The sequence below is a fragment of the Euleptes europaea genome, chromosome 10, assembly GCF_029931775.1.
Source record: "Euleptes europaea isolate rEulEur1 chromosome 10, rEulEur1.hap1, whole genome shotgun sequence".
NCBI lineage: Eukaryota > Metazoa > Chordata > Lepidosauria > Squamata > Sphaerodactylidae > Euleptes > Euleptes europaea.
The window spans coordinates 67,774,854-67,790,077 of record NC_079321.1 but is presented as its reverse complement, the minus strand read 5'-3'; the positions used below and the strand labels follow the sequence as shown (position 1 = coordinate 67,790,077).

Below are 15,224 nucleotides of genomic sequence, written 5' to 3'. Positions count from 1 at the left end.
AATGTGATGTAGGGCGTCTGGCTGGCCCGTTCCGCATGGACATACCCTCTTGTTAAAGGGAGTCTTAGTAAATCTCCCGTATAAAACCTTAGATGGAAAGGAATTGAGTCGAGCTAGCATAAATGCTGTCCGTTGAAGAGGCTCCTCAAGTGTACTTAAATATTGCTGCATCCTTCCGGGTAATATTGACAAACCCATTTTAAGTGGGGAACATACTGGCGGATTGAGCGGGCATATTTTCTGGTATTCGTGATCTAAGAGTCGTTTGATTATATAAAAAGCTGCTTTTTCTAGCATTAATAATTCATCCAGGTTAATTCCAATTTGATTAAGTTTGGCTAAAACTGCCGAGAACCAGCTGGCCCTGTATGGATCCTTCAGAAGATGGAACATTAGATCTTTCAAGTTGGCTCTAAAGTGGATTTTAATCCAGTATTTATAAGTCAATATCCAGGCTTTCGTCTCTATTAAATTGTGGCCAATTTCGAGAGAGATGGTTGAATATGAGACACATCTTGGGATTCCTAGTATTTGTCTCATAAAATTTGCCTGAAGGCTCTCCACATTGCTGTTAAAGGCCCTTATCCAAATTGGAATACCATATAGTATTTGGCTACATGTTTTGAGGTCGAAAATTTTAATAGCCATGGTAACGTTCTGATTGCCCTTGGAGAAAAAGAAGTGTTTTAATTGTGCTGTTGAATGTCTAGCCAAATTTAGCACCCTTTTCCTGTTTCCTGTCCAAGAGAGACGATAATTGAATGTGATGCCTAAATATTTGTAGTTTTTAACTTGTTCTATTGGGGTGCTATCAATACTCCATTTCACTGGATGCCAGCTTTTTGCAAAGATCATCACTTTGGTTTTGGAGTAATTAATTTGCAATTTATTTTTCTGACAGTATTTATGAAAAGTTTAGAGATATCTTTGGAGGCCAATCCTTGTATAAGACAGGATGACCGTGTCATCAGCATATAGTAGTAATGGAACTGCGCAGTCTCCTAGTTTAGGAGGATGGCCATTGATGGATTGAAAGCTTTGAGGTAGATGGCTCAAGAATAAGTCGAACAAAAGAGGGGCCAAAACACATCCTTGTTTGACACCCTTGGAGACTGGGATTTTAGAGGTTAAGCATCCCTTGTCAGAGTATTTAACCTGGCAAGAAGTATTAGTATATACATTGATAACTATATAAATAATTATTCAGTTGTATCTACATGAAGATTGTGTGCAGTTTTTTAGATCACTGTTTCCCAACCTATGAGGTTAGGAAAGTCTCTGAAAATTGATCACTAGCTTTTGCAGTTTTGCTAATTTGTGCATGCTGTTTTTCTTTTCTTTTTAAGAGTGTCACCATACTAAATAAATGTGGACTTGTGGGTCACCGTACCAAAAACATCAGGAGCCATTTCTTTAGATTACATCTTTTATTTGATTTTGTGCTTATTTGATTTTTCTTCAGAAAAACGCTTTTACTGAACTTACTTAGGCTAGTGTGTAACATATTAGTGTTGTAGAGGAGTTTTCTTGTTTTGATAATACTTGGTATGAGCAGGTCTGGGCTACCATGTTTTTGTTAGGTGCCTGCTGTGTTTATCTGCACTTTAAAAAAAAAAGACAAATGTATTTGCAGGTGCAACCGTAGTGATAATGGGTCAGCAGGGTCAATCACAGAGGCTTGGAGAGCCTCATGTGGCTTATGAAAAGGGCCCTGTGGTTCTGAATCTTTTATTTCTATAGTTGCTTTATATGCTCAGATACATTATACTCTTCAATTTCTAGTTGTGGAATAGTAATGAGAGCATACATTGGTTAAATAGTAGTTTGCTACACTTGCCAGCTCTGCATCGAGGCAGTTTCTGTTTTTAAAAGTAATTGTATAATTTAAAAAGGCACAGAAAGGTGCAGAAATTTAAATTGCTACAATACATGAAGAGGTGGAAGGAATGCCTGCAAGGCACAGTGCCTTAAGACATGGTGTAGTAAGAGGGTACTGAGTGCTGATGCTCTTCATGTAGGTAAGGCACATGTATCTGAAGTGGGCTGGGCCCCACAAAAGTCAGTGGCACAATGAGTGTGTGGTGTTGAGCTTTAAGGTGCTACAAGGCTCTTTGTTGTCTTTACTGCAGTGAACTAACTTGTCCATCCTCCTGGAAATCATGTGGTATAATTTCATGTTGTGGCTGTGCAATGTGTCGGAATAGCTTCTTTCTTTCCCTTTTAAAAAAGACACTAGCTGTTATGCTACTTAACAGATTTGGGGGAATCATAAAAATAACTCTCATATTGTAAATGTTGATGGGTGGAGAAAAATTGAATACTTTTGTGTACTTCATTTAGTGAATTGTGGCATGTTTCTTATAGATGTAATAGCATGTGACTTTACGGATCTGACTGAGCAGGCACATGACATTACTCCCCATTCCCAGGTAATTGGTTATCCTTTAAAGCAAATGTGCCCATATGTGTCTGTGTTACACCATCCCCACTTTTGGTGAAAAAGAGCAAGGGTATCTATTTATATATATATATATAATGACTCCAAACCACATTTGACTGAGATTGAATAAATTAATACAATCTTAATTTTGCTTTTGGGCCTGATTCTTTCGTATGGTCACATGTCTATCCTTCCATTCTACTGGGAATATTTCCTTGTGCATTGATTTACTGCATGGATCAAATGCTTTATTTGAAGATTGAATCTGGATTATCTGGCTCTGCTTTTGTATTGATTAATGTTGCACTTCTTTATGGGATAGCTGTCTATTTACTTTTATGCACTCTCCTGGGCGCAAGGAGTTTTAAATTAAGTATTACAAACTGGCATATTCTGTTGTGGCTTTTAATACCATTGTATTCCATGTTTGTACTTGTGTTTATTGTGTTTTTAGGACATAGGTGCTGGAAAAGGCAAGTACTATGCTGTCAACTTTCCAATGAGAGATGGAATAGATGATGAGTCATATGGACAAATATTTAAGCCTGTGAGTAGAGTTTAAATCCCATTTAAAATGTAAAGGTTTTTGAAGCTTAATTAGACGTTTTTCATAATTTCTGCTTCTTTACAGATTATATCCAAAGTGATGGAGATGTACCAGCCCAGTGCTGTGGTATTGCAGTGTGGGGCAGATTCATTGTCCGGTGACAGGCTGGGATGTTTTAATCTTACTGTTAAAGGTAAGAAACGGAACCGTTTCATACAGGGAACCATTGTATAATGACCCTGTATGCATGAAGTTGTTTCTTTTTGAGCTACTATTAAATGTGGGAGAGGGAGTTCTCAAAGTAATTTGCTTATTAAGAATAGGATCCTGAAGAACCCCAGACATAGTCTTCTTTCCCAGTGGGTCTGAATCATAGAATCATAGAGCTGGAAGGGACCACCAGGGTCATCTAGTCCAACCCCCTGCCCAATGCAGGAAATTAACAACTACTTCTCCCCCACATCCCCAGTGACCCCAACCCTCCCCCCACCATATAGAATCATGAATGACTCTGGTCAAGCCTGGTTCAGATATAAGCATGCACTTAAGAATCCCTCAATGTCTAGTTAGCTTTCCTATAGCAGATAATTTATTTCCTAGTAAAAGGTTCACCTCAACAACATTTTTGGTTTGTTATGGGTACAGTACACAAGTAATACCATTAGAGAATCTTTGTTTCCATTTTAATCACAACATAGCTGCTTGTTTCTTTAATGCTCATTAACTCAAAAGAAAATTGTTCCATCCATTACTGCTACATAGACAATAAAAGGAAAGCAATTATATGAGTCTGTAAAAATATCTTACCCAAATCTAAACAGGTCACAGACTCCTTCTTACTTTACTTTAATGATACTGTTCATATGGCCAATTTGGCCCTGAATAATGTCACAAGCTCCTAAAAAGAAGCTCTCAATGAATTCAGCTTTCCGTATTTATATGCTTAAAAAATCATCTCCTAACAGTAGCTAACTGTCCTGCTTTATAAGGGTATACGATCTTGGCTAACTAATTCTCTTATAACTTCAAACACCGTAAAAAGTTATCTGTAATGGATGATCTTCTTAAAATATAAATAAATAAATATTTCTTGCTACTTTTTATTATAACAAAGTCTACTTTCAAATATGTGTGTGTAAAGTGCTATAAAGTCACAGCCGACCTATGGTGACCCCATAGAGTTTTCAAGGCAAGTGACTAAGCAGAGGTGATTTGAAAGTGCCTTCCTTTGCAGTCTTCCTTGGTGTTCTCCCATTCAAGTAATGACCCTGCTTAGCTTTTGAAATCTGACAAGATCAGGTTATACTATACCACCCCACATCCTCCTACTTAAAAATAGCCATTACAGATTTCTCGTATATATGAATTCCTTTTGACCCTTAACTAGTACACCCCATCTTTGATCTATATCTTTGCATCCGTGAAGCTGGACATGCTTACCATTCTCAGACCCTTTTGCACATGGGCCTCGACACATAGTATCCATTGATATTGTTAAACAGTTTCTAACCTACAAAAAAGCCATTTTATTGTGTTACTTCTTTGCTTCTTACCCCTCTATTCTGTTCTGGGTGTCTAGACTCCCTGTTTGGCATGTTTAGCTTAGAGGCTGGGCCAGCTCTGTTCCTGGCCTACAGAAACCATCCTCCATGATCTTTTTGTTCAAGACCAGCAACTGTTCCCCTACACTTCTAGCCTTATCCATGACACAGTGTTTCTGTAATTCCTGATAGCCATGTGGTGACTTGCCTTAGCTAGTGTTTTTCTGCAGACGATTGTAAGCATTAGTCTTTAGCATATTTCATTTTATTCATTATCATATATCTGTTTTCTTTCGATCTTTAACTCCCTCTGGTTTATTCCCTTTCAGCTGAATTCCAAAGGGATGGGTCATACATTCAATGTGGTCACTAAATAGCTACTCCCACCAAGTGATGACTTGCTTGCACATATGGCCTCTTACCACAAAAGATTCACAGGTGAAGGTGGTTTTACATTGACACTTACCTGACCAATGATGGTTGTGGAGTGAGTGCACACCCTTCTCCAAAAGAAATGTGTGAAGCATATGTTTCATATAAAGTTCTGCATATGTGATTGCCCATTTTTGCAATCTTTTAGATCTCAGTTGTAAGCAATCAAGTGATCCACATACTTATGAGAACCAGCCTTAAAACAAGGCATAACACATGAAATACACTATTTTGCTGTAACATCACTGATACACACTGCAGTCATTTTATGAGTAAATTACAGGATCATTAAGTTAATTCTGGTTAAGCTGTGTATGCATCTGCCTGCTTTATTTTCTTTTAGGACAGCAGCAATCTCTGTAAAAATTTCGGTCATAAATGCAAAACAGAAAAGCAGATTCCAAAACTGAGATGTTGCATCTGTCCTAGTCCCACTCTGTAGTTCTTACAATTTCCCTGATTGTGGCAGGCCATGCTAAATGTGTGGAGGTTGTGAAGACTTTCAACTTGCCTCTTCTGATGCTTGGAGGAGGTGGATATACCATCCGTAACGTTGCTCGCTGTTGGACTTATGAGACTGCTGTTGCCTTAGATTGTGAAATTCCTAATGGTAAGTTTTTTGGGGGATATATCACAGCTGACTTACAGAATTGCAAGTTTCCTCACTGCCTTTAGTAAAAACATAAGTAAACACAACATTTCAGGCAGTTTTAGTAATCAGATCCCAGATTCTAACAGCCCAAAATAATCTTGAATTGTGTTTATGTTCATAAAGTATGCAGAAGATTCACCTTACTCCTGGAATATCCAAGTGGTACCCAGCTCCTGTTGTTGGCAAGTAACTAGTGAAAAAACGGGTACATGGTGCATGTCCTTTTGAAATGCATATACAGTAAATCAAACTATGTATTTAGTAAAAGAGAAGGTTGCCATTGTCTTGTAAACAATTATTATAAGCCAAATCTTTGTTATTAGAAAGAGTGTCCCTATACTGCACTCTTCTCTTCCCTTCCTTGCTTCCTGTTTCTTGGTGAACCGTAGTTTTCCATTGCATCCAAATCACATTTTTCTTCTGGTTTGTGGGCCAACTGGGGTTACATGAGTCTTGCTTGCCTGTTTCAGATGTAACTGATGTTTGGATAGAGGAATGCAGAATACTTTGATTAACACTAAGTGATAGCCTGATCTTAGAGAAGACATTCCTTCTCTGGGAGTGAGGCCATAAAGCAATTCAGATTCTAGGCTGAGAGGAGATAAATTTCCTTTATGGATACAATTAAGTAGGATGGATATGGCCATTTGCCCACCTGCCAGGAGGGGGCAAGAGAGTTGGCTATTTGGATGGCCTGAGTTGAGCCATGAAGGTTTCTGGGATGTGCATGTGCCTTAGTTTGACTGGTGAAAGGGTATACTTGAGGATCCACTCCCAGTTTCATGTTAAAGTGAAACTCTCCCAGTTCAGACAGAAAGAGTTTAAACCTCTAGACAAGACACCCTTTCAGAAGCATGCAGACCAAGGTCTGAGGAACAAAGGGAGAAACAGAGTGAAGTCTCTCTTGACCAGCCTCTATTTTCAGCATCCAAGTGGACTTGTGTCCATTCCAAGGAAGCAAATGCCAAGGTAACACAAGTGACTGTACAACTTAGCTAGTCTCATGTTTTTACATTCTTTTTCATAGTTCTGTAACACACTGTAGTGATTTAATAAAGTTTTCCAGTGCTCTTGTGCTCCAGCGAACAGTGGCTGTACTTTAGTGAATAAAGATCTTTTCCTTTTAAAGAACTCAGACTGTGATCAGAGCCAAAGTGCCTGAATAGTCAGTCCATGCAGACTATTTGTTTGTTTGTTGCATTTAAATCCCGCCCTCATTCCTGGCAAGCTGGGCTCAGACTAGGGGATCCTGACTGGGCTACAGACAAGTTAGCTGGCCAGGGGGGAGATGGTGTGAAGCACGCGCACGCGCACACACACACACACACAAGGCCTCTATCCATGACTCAAGCCACAGTTAGAAAGAGGAAGGGCACAGCTTGAGTGGTGAGGTTCTACCCCATACAGGAATAAGAGAGGAGGCAACTGAGTCAAGCCAAAGCCTTCTCTCAGACATACTGCAGGATTTCCCCTCCACCTCCCAGGCAAAGACAGCAGAGAAAGAAGAAGCGGGGAGGAGTGGGTTATTACAGCTGCAAACTGGTTTGCTGAAAAAGAGGAAGTGAGGATACAAGGGGAAGATAAACAAATGATGGGCAAGGTTACCCCTGAACCTACCTGAAATATTCATTGGAACAAAGCATGAGCTATGTGTAAATTTGCCAGTAAATAAACAACTCAAGGAAGTCTCACTTTGACATAGTGACTAAAATCTTTACTTTCTCTTGTGAAGAGTTTCTGTAGCACATTGAATCCTGAAAAATAACCTTCCTTATAAGGCTAGCTTGGAATTCCTCCCTGGTGTCTGTATTCCGGGTAGAATAAAATTTGTTCTGTATTCTTTAGCAATACCTATAACATTTTATGTACAAAGTTCTTAATTTAAATATCAGCATTTGGATACTAATACTAAGTGTATTGGACTCAAAACTTGTTCATTATCTACATCAAGTAATGTGGAGGAAAATGATAATGTTTTCCACCATGTGAGCAAAAAGTGTGTTTGAGCAGCCATAGACCATTTTAATGTTTGGTTATAAAAAGCTGTTACAATTCCTTTTTTTATAAATAGAATTGCCATACAATGACTACTTTGAGTATTTTGGACCAGATTTCAAGTTGCATATAAGTCCATCAAATATGACAAACCAGAACACTCCAGAATATATGGAAAAGATTAAGTAAGTATTAATATCCTAGTGTGAATATAGATTATTGTAAAGTGTTGAATAATGGCAAGTCTTTGTTTAGACAAGTTATGAATAATTATACTTCCCCCATTCTTATCCCTATGGAGATCAAGGAAAGTGGGACAGCAATAAAAACTGCTGTTTAAAAAGGAGTCAGAAATTTTACTAGCCCAATTTGATAACTAATCTGGTCAAAGTGGATCCCTTTTATGGTTTAGCAGTTGAAATTTTGTTTTTGTTTCATGTTACTAATTAGTAGTTTTGCTCTGAACAAATGCTTGCAGTGTGTTCTAAGAGCAGGGGTATTTTTAAAATGTGTTTTTCTCATAGGTAGCTCAGTTGACTGTGTTGTATAAACCCTCTTTTATATTTCTTTTTGGATACCACTGCCTGCCAATGGTGTTCCTGTTATGCAACCTTCCTTTCCACTAGGCAGCTGGGTATTTTGCATGCCAGAAAATTAAGGCACTCCAGAAAACCACGTACAGGAAAGAAAATTTATCACCAAGACTTTCCTGTGGGCTCTACTTATTTTGCAGGCAGCGTTTATTTGAGAACTTGCGCATGTTGCCCCATGCTCCTGGTGTACAGATGCAAGCTATTCCTGAAGATGCTGTTCATGAAGACAGTGGTGATGAAGATGGTGAAGATCCAGATAAACGTATTTCTAGTAAGGAGGAGTCTAATATTAGAAAACGTAATATAAAATCTAACCAGAGGTCAGATCTTAATGTTCATTGTATACATTTATAGGATTGGCTTCATTCTTTAGCCCAGCGCAGTGCCCTGAGGCACCCTGGCACCTGCTGATACTTGTTTTGACACCCACCATGCATTCAGGGAGGTAGGCAGGGCCACTTCCCCAGGGATTCCCTCTTTACTCAGTCAAAAGAGCTCTGTCCCGTGTTGGCTATGCTAGCTGCTGCTGTACCAAGAGTATGGGTAAACTCCACATGTTCTCCATCAAAGCTGCCCACTACCTGCTGCTGTTCCCCACCACCTGAATTTGATGTTCCCCATCTTGATTCTGTTGATGGGCAATTCTTCTGCTGCACAGGGCCCACTCCACTTGGACCTAGCCAGGGTACTCTGAGGGCGCTGCCAACGGAAGGCCTCATGCAGTGGTGAAAGTGGGCACTTTACCCTTCATCTCTGCTTCAGCCAGCCTCCTGTTTCCAGGAGCTGCAAAGTGGAGACCTCATCTGTTCCATACCCTCTTTACTGACTTTTTCAGGATCCTCTTGATCACTGCATGAGGAGTGCTGTACAAGGAGATGAAGCCCTCATGGGATAAGACAAGGTCTCCACTGCTGCTGGCTTGCTATTCTTTCTGGGGGGGGGGGTGAGGTGCACAAGGAAGGCTTTACTTCTTTGTTCACTGCCCAGGCAGCTCTACAGAAAGAAGGCGAGCTCATTATGGCACAGATGAGGCCTTCTCTGCAGCCAGACACCTCTTTGTCTCCTTTGGAAAGTTAATACATTGTATATGAGTGGCAGAGCAGTGTCTAGGAGGAAAAAGCTGCTGTAAGAAACAGTCATCCTGAGCAAAGGATCTTAAGACAGAAAGTCAACGAGCAATTTTCCCAGTTCTGTGAATTTCCGCCTAACAGAGCAATTGCACTTGTTGCTGCACAAGCATTCGTAGTGCAAAGAAGTGGTCTGGGGGTATTGCTAAGTGTCTGGATGATGAGTGTAAACATCCTGGAAATTTTGAAGCCTGAAAAATAGCTGTTGTTTTTGTTCTCTCTCTCTCACACACACACATATACGCACATTATTTTTCTGGGAGAAAAACATGAATTTGGAGGGGGGGTTAAATTATATGGAATACTTTTAAAAATTAAATTTAGACTTAATGCATTCACATAAAATGCATAATTTATTACTTAGCATAAAATCAAACTATTCAACATATACGGTATGTAGAATTTATAACCATGAATTCCTTAGTTTTTCATAGGCGAACTTACAAATATGCCCAATATATGGGGGAGAGAATTGCAAGCTCTTCCACTCTGTTCTGCGTTATTCCATGTATCTTCGTTTTCTGAGGGGTAGGGAAAAATAAGAGCTGAATAGAAAACAGTTGCGTAGGAAACAAAGGAAAATGTTCTCTATGCACAAAAATAGTCTTATACAGGCACACTAGGACTACCAGCAAATTTGGATACTTAGTTGAACTTTATTCCATTGACAACAGTGGAGTTTTCACTATATTATTGTATGAATTATGGCATATTAATTGTGGGCAAAAGTTGTCATATTTAATGCACATATGTTTGAAAATATGTTGTATATATCCACCGTGTATACTCGAATCATTATGCAATGCTATAGATTGTCTTATGTAAAAAAACTCAATCTATGCAGTTTGAATGAGTAACACCTTGCTTTAAAAGCATTTCACTTACTCCAAAAGAAAAAAAAAAGACTTCAGAGCTCCCTAAATTTCCAATTTGGGTTAAAAAAAATAAGGGGGAGGGAGTTGAGGTTGAGAAGGAGAGTCCTAGCATGAGAGTGGTAGCTTTAACTAATTCTGGAAAAAAAATCTAGTGACAATGTAACGAAGAAAAAAACAAGAGGCAAAAGTATATATTCATCTCATTTTTCTATTGTAGTTCGAGCATCTGATAAACGGATAGCCTGTGATGAAGAATTTTCCGATTCTGAAGATGAAGGGGAGGGAGGTCGAAGAAATGTTGCTGATCATAAAAAAGGAGCAAAGAAAGCCCGATTAGAGGAAGATAAAAAAGAGACAGATGACAAAAAAGCAGGTAAATGGTGGATGTCTTCATTGAGTTAGTCTCTGTTCTCTTTAGTTTACAATCCTAAGCATGCATGAGAACATAAGATGAGGCTGCTCGCCCACTGTTTCAAACAGTGGCCAATCAGTTGGCCTGGGGGGCAAACAGCATAGAGGCCATCCCCTGCTGATGCCATCCCGCGTTGATATTCAGAGGTTTGCTCCCTCTGGATATGGAGGCTCCCTTCAGTCACCATAGCTGAACACATGACGCTTCCTTATACTGAATCAGACCCTTGGTCCATCAGAGTCAATATCGTCTACTCAGACTAGCAGTGGCTCTCCAGGGTCTCAGGTAGAGGTCTTTCACATCACCTACTTGCCTAGACGCTTTAGCAGCCATTGATGGACCTCTCCTCCATGAATCTGTCTAACCCCATTATAAAGCTGTCTATGCTCATGACTATCACTACCTCCCCTGGCTGTGAATTCCACAGTTTAATTATGCATTGAGTAAATAAGTAATTCAGAGCCCTGAATTAGTAGTGATCTTTCCCCAGGCAAAACTTTAGATGCTTCTTGTGTGGAGGAAGGAACTTTCATGCTAAGTCCAAAGTGCCTTTCCATTGGATGCTGCTGAGTTCTGGTATGGGAGACAGAGAAAAAGCTCCCTCTATCCACTTTCTTCACCATGCGCATAATTTTATAAACCTTTATCACGTCTCCCCTTAGCCATCTTTTTTCTATACTGAAAAGTCCCAGACTCTCCAGCCTTCCTTTATAGGAAAAGTGCACCCAATCCCCTTATCATCTTGGCTGCTTTCCTTTTTGTTTTTTTCCAGTTCTACAATGTCCTTTTTGAGATATGGTAAACAGAACTACACACAGTATTCCGAATATGGCCACATCATAGTTTTATACAAGGATATTACAGTATTGAATCCTCAGTTGTCATCTGGGAATGTTCTTTGTGTAAATCTACCACTGTTCATTACTTCTAGATATTAAAGAGGAAGATAAATCCAAGGACAGCAGTGGTGAAAAGGCAGACACCAAAGGGTAAGTAACCTGTGGCTATTCTATAATGGGTTGCTGCTTCAGAACATTTGTTAACTTTCCAGTTCTTATGATGCACCTGTTTTCCATAATGGTTGACAATAAATCCGTTCTAGTAGCATTTAAAATGTTTTATAATGTGTGCATTGAACACCTCATTGTTTTAATGATCAGAAAACATAAAATAAAAACGTGACCTCTGTTAATGATTGGCTTTTTTCCTCCCTCTGAACAGAGCAAAGTCGGAACAGCTCAGCAATCCTTGAATGTAAAGCCTCACATCAGTTAAAAGACACAATACAAAAGTGAAAAAATTGTTGAAAGAAACTTTTCATATGGGAAGAGACTGTTGATTTCATTTTTTACTATTGGGCATGGAGCATATTTATTTTCAGACAAGTGTGTTGTTTTTTGGCAAGTTGTATTGTGAGTTTTCTAATTATGATGCAAAATTTGTTCCTTCCACTGGGCTTTAAGTAATAGTATTTAAAATTGATGTGAGTTATTATGTTAAGCATCTAATCTGATCTATTAAAATTTCCTGAGCTGATTTTACTCTTTTTTGTAACTATATCTTTATTAAAAAAATTGTACTTGGTTGTCTTGTCTATCATTGCATAGTATGCACACATGGATACATTTCACAGTGCTTGGGAAACTGCTATGAAATAATCCTGAGAATTCTAGAAACATGGAATATTCTGACATTAGGTACTGAGTTAATTGAGAAATGGTTATGGATTGAAAGGATATTTTTTTAAAACAACAACAACCTGTATATAACCAATGCTGTTTTTAACATCTTTTAGTTTTTTTTCCCTACCCACCTCTGATTGGACATGCCTGCATGATATGACCCAGCTAACTGAACAGAGCCGGGTACTTAATAGCCTCCTCTTTATGCAGCCTTGGACAGGAAGCAGCTATCAACCTGTTGAACCTGGGCTGAAGAATGTGTGTGTGCGTATTAAGTGCTGGCAAGTCACTTCCAACTCATGGTGACCCTATGGATCAAAGTCCTCCAAAACGTCCTCTCTTTGACAGCCTTGCTCAGATCTTGCAAACAGGGCTGTGGCTTCCTTTATTGAGTCAATCCATCTCTTGCTGGGCATTCCTCTTTTCCTGCTGGCCTCAACTTTTCCTAGCATGACTGTCTTTTCCAGTGACTCTTGTGCTCTCATAATGTGACCAAAATACGATAGCCTCAGTTTAGTCATTTTAGCTTCTAGGATCAGTTCAGGCATGATTTGATCTATAACCCACTGATTTGTTTTTTTGGCAGTCCACGGTATCTGTAACACTCTCCTCCAATACCACATTTCAAAGGAATCCACTTCCTATCAGCTTTCTTCAATGTCCACCTTTCACTATTTTCTGCCAGTAATGTAGTATCATCAGCAAATCTCAAATTTTTATTGTTCCTCCCTCCAATTTTCACTCCACCTTCATCTAAATCTAATCCAGCTTTCCTAATTATATGTTCTGCATATAGATTGAAGAGATAGGGAGATAAAATGCATCCTTGTCTAACACCTTTGCCAATTGGAAACAATTCAGTTTATCCATATTCTGTGGCCTCTTGTCCAGAGTACAGGTTGTGCATCAAAATGATCAGATGTAGTGGCACACCCATTTCTTTTAAAACCAGCCAAGCTTTTCATGATCCACACAGTCAAAAGCTTTGCTGTAATCTATGAAACACAGGCTGATTTTCTTCTGAAATTCTCTTGTATGCTCCAGTAACCAACGTATATTTGCAATATGATCTCTAGTGCCTCTTACTTTTCTGAATCCAGCTTGAACATTAGGCATTTCTCGTTCCATATATGGTAACCGTTTTTGCTGTAAGATTTTGAGCATCATTTGTGTGAGAAATTAATGCGATGGTCCGATAGTTGCTGCAATCTTTGACGTCTCCTTTCTTGGGAATTGGAATGTAAATGGATTGTTTCCAGTCTGGGGGCCATTCTTTTGTTTTCCATATCTGTTGGCATATTCTTGTCAACATTTTGATGGACTCCGTTTCTGTGGCTTGGAATAGCTCTGTTGATATCCAATCTGCTCCTGGTGATTTGTTTCTCCCAATTGCTCTCAGTGCAGCTTTCACTTCACTTTCTAAAACTGTAGGTTCTTCTTCAAAATATTCTTCACAGTAGTCGATTTTTGCCTTAAGCTATACTGCCCTGGAAAGCTACCTGCTTGCTCCTCACAGTGCCACAGCTCTACTCCCAAAATTGGTTTTTCTAAAGACACAAATGCATAAACATATATAAAAATACAAATTTTGGTGCTGGTCTTTTAGATTCTGTTTTTAAAGCTCATTTAAAAGACTGCCATCCTGATTTGTGAGAAAACAAAGCACTTCTGACATTTTTTTTTTTTTAGGGTCTAATAGGATGAATGCAGCCCTGATCTGGATAGCCCCGGCTAGCTTGATCCTGGAAGTAAACAGGGTTGGCTCTGACTAGTATTTGGATGAGAAACCTCCAAGAATACCAGGGTCATGATGCAGAGGCAGGCAATGGCAAACCACCTCTGAACTTCTCTTGCCTTGGTAGAGGTAACAGAACAGTAGAATTGTAGTCAGAAGGCTATAACCAACTCTGCCAAAGGACAGAACACATAGAAAAAAGGTTACAGCAGTAACAGAAGGAATCTTGGAGAAATTGGTGAACTCTACTTCTAGAGGAACTATTGGAGAAAGAAGAAGAGTTGGTTTTTATACCCTGCTTTTCTGTACCTTTAAGAAATCTCAAAGCAACTTACATTCACCTTCTCTTCCTCTCCCCACAACCGACACTTTGTGAGCTGATGGGGCTGAGAGAGTTCAGAAAGAACTGTGACTAGCCCAAGGTCACCCAGCAGGTTTTGTGTAGGAGTGGGGAAACCAACCTGGTTCACCATATTAGATTGCCACTCATGTAGAGGAGTGGGGAATCAAACCCAGTTCTCCAGATTAGAGTCCACTACTCTTAACCACTACACCATGCTGGTAGTTATGATAAGTGAACTAACCTTTAGCTTGCCCTGATTAACTGTGACTTTGAGGTTTTCCATTGTTATTAAAAGAATAATGATCACAAAACAAGCCTTGGATTACTTACTGTAAAGACAATCGCTGTAGTTCTTCTCCGGACATCAGTAGATTGAAAAAGGCAAGATTGTGTAGTAGTGGAAGACCCACAAGATGCCCTCCAAACCTCAGAGCAGAAGGAGCCTTCATGGTAAGTAATCCAAGGCTCGTTCTCACTGAGGAGGGCATCTTCGGAGTGGGACCTACAAGACCCAGGCAGAATTAAGTCCCAGACCCAGGCAGAATTAAGGGTCTTCCACCACAGCAATACGCTGGAGCTTAGATGCGATCGCCTCTTCCTCCTCGTCCAGCTCCGTGAGGCCAAAAGAGTGGTTGCAGGAGGGCTTGCCCAAGGAGGGATGATCCAAAGTGCTTGGCAATGCCGAGAGCAATGCCAAAAGTAATCCTGGGACATGGTCTTCTGGGGAGAAGAAATTGTCCTTTCTCTTGTCTGCATTGTCTCACCAATCTGCCATTTTGTTTAGGTGGGAGCAGCCAGAAGAAAAGGATCGGAGAGAGCTCAGAAGCCAGACACGAGAGAGGTGAAAGGT

The 15,224-nt window shown here is 39.7% G+C and overlaps 1 protein-coding gene across 1 annotated transcript in view; it reads left to right on the top strand.

The window, feature by feature from the left end:
• Window positions 1-12,210, top strand: part of HDAC2 (histone deacetylase 2) — a 41,746-nt gene extending 29,536 nt beyond the window's left edge. Inside the window, exons 7-14 of the mRNA XM_056856364.1 lie at window positions 2,895-2,987; window positions 3,072-3,180; window positions 5,430-5,570; window positions 7,684-7,792; window positions 8,341-8,471; window positions 10,420-10,575; window positions 11,546-11,603; window positions 11,836-12,210. Coding sequence (XP_056712342.1) covers window positions 2,895-2,987; window positions 3,072-3,180; window positions 5,430-5,570; window positions 7,684-7,792; window positions 8,341-8,471; window positions 10,420-10,575; window positions 11,546-11,603; window positions 11,836-11,866 — 828 coding nt within the window. The 3' untranslated portion in view covers window positions 11,867-12,210. The remainder of the gene's footprint in view (window positions 1-2,894; window positions 2,988-3,071; window positions 3,181-5,429; window positions 5,571-7,683; window positions 7,793-8,340; window positions 8,472-10,419; window positions 10,576-11,545; window positions 11,604-11,835) is intronic.
• Window positions 12,211-15,224: the final 3,014 nt, after the last annotated feature.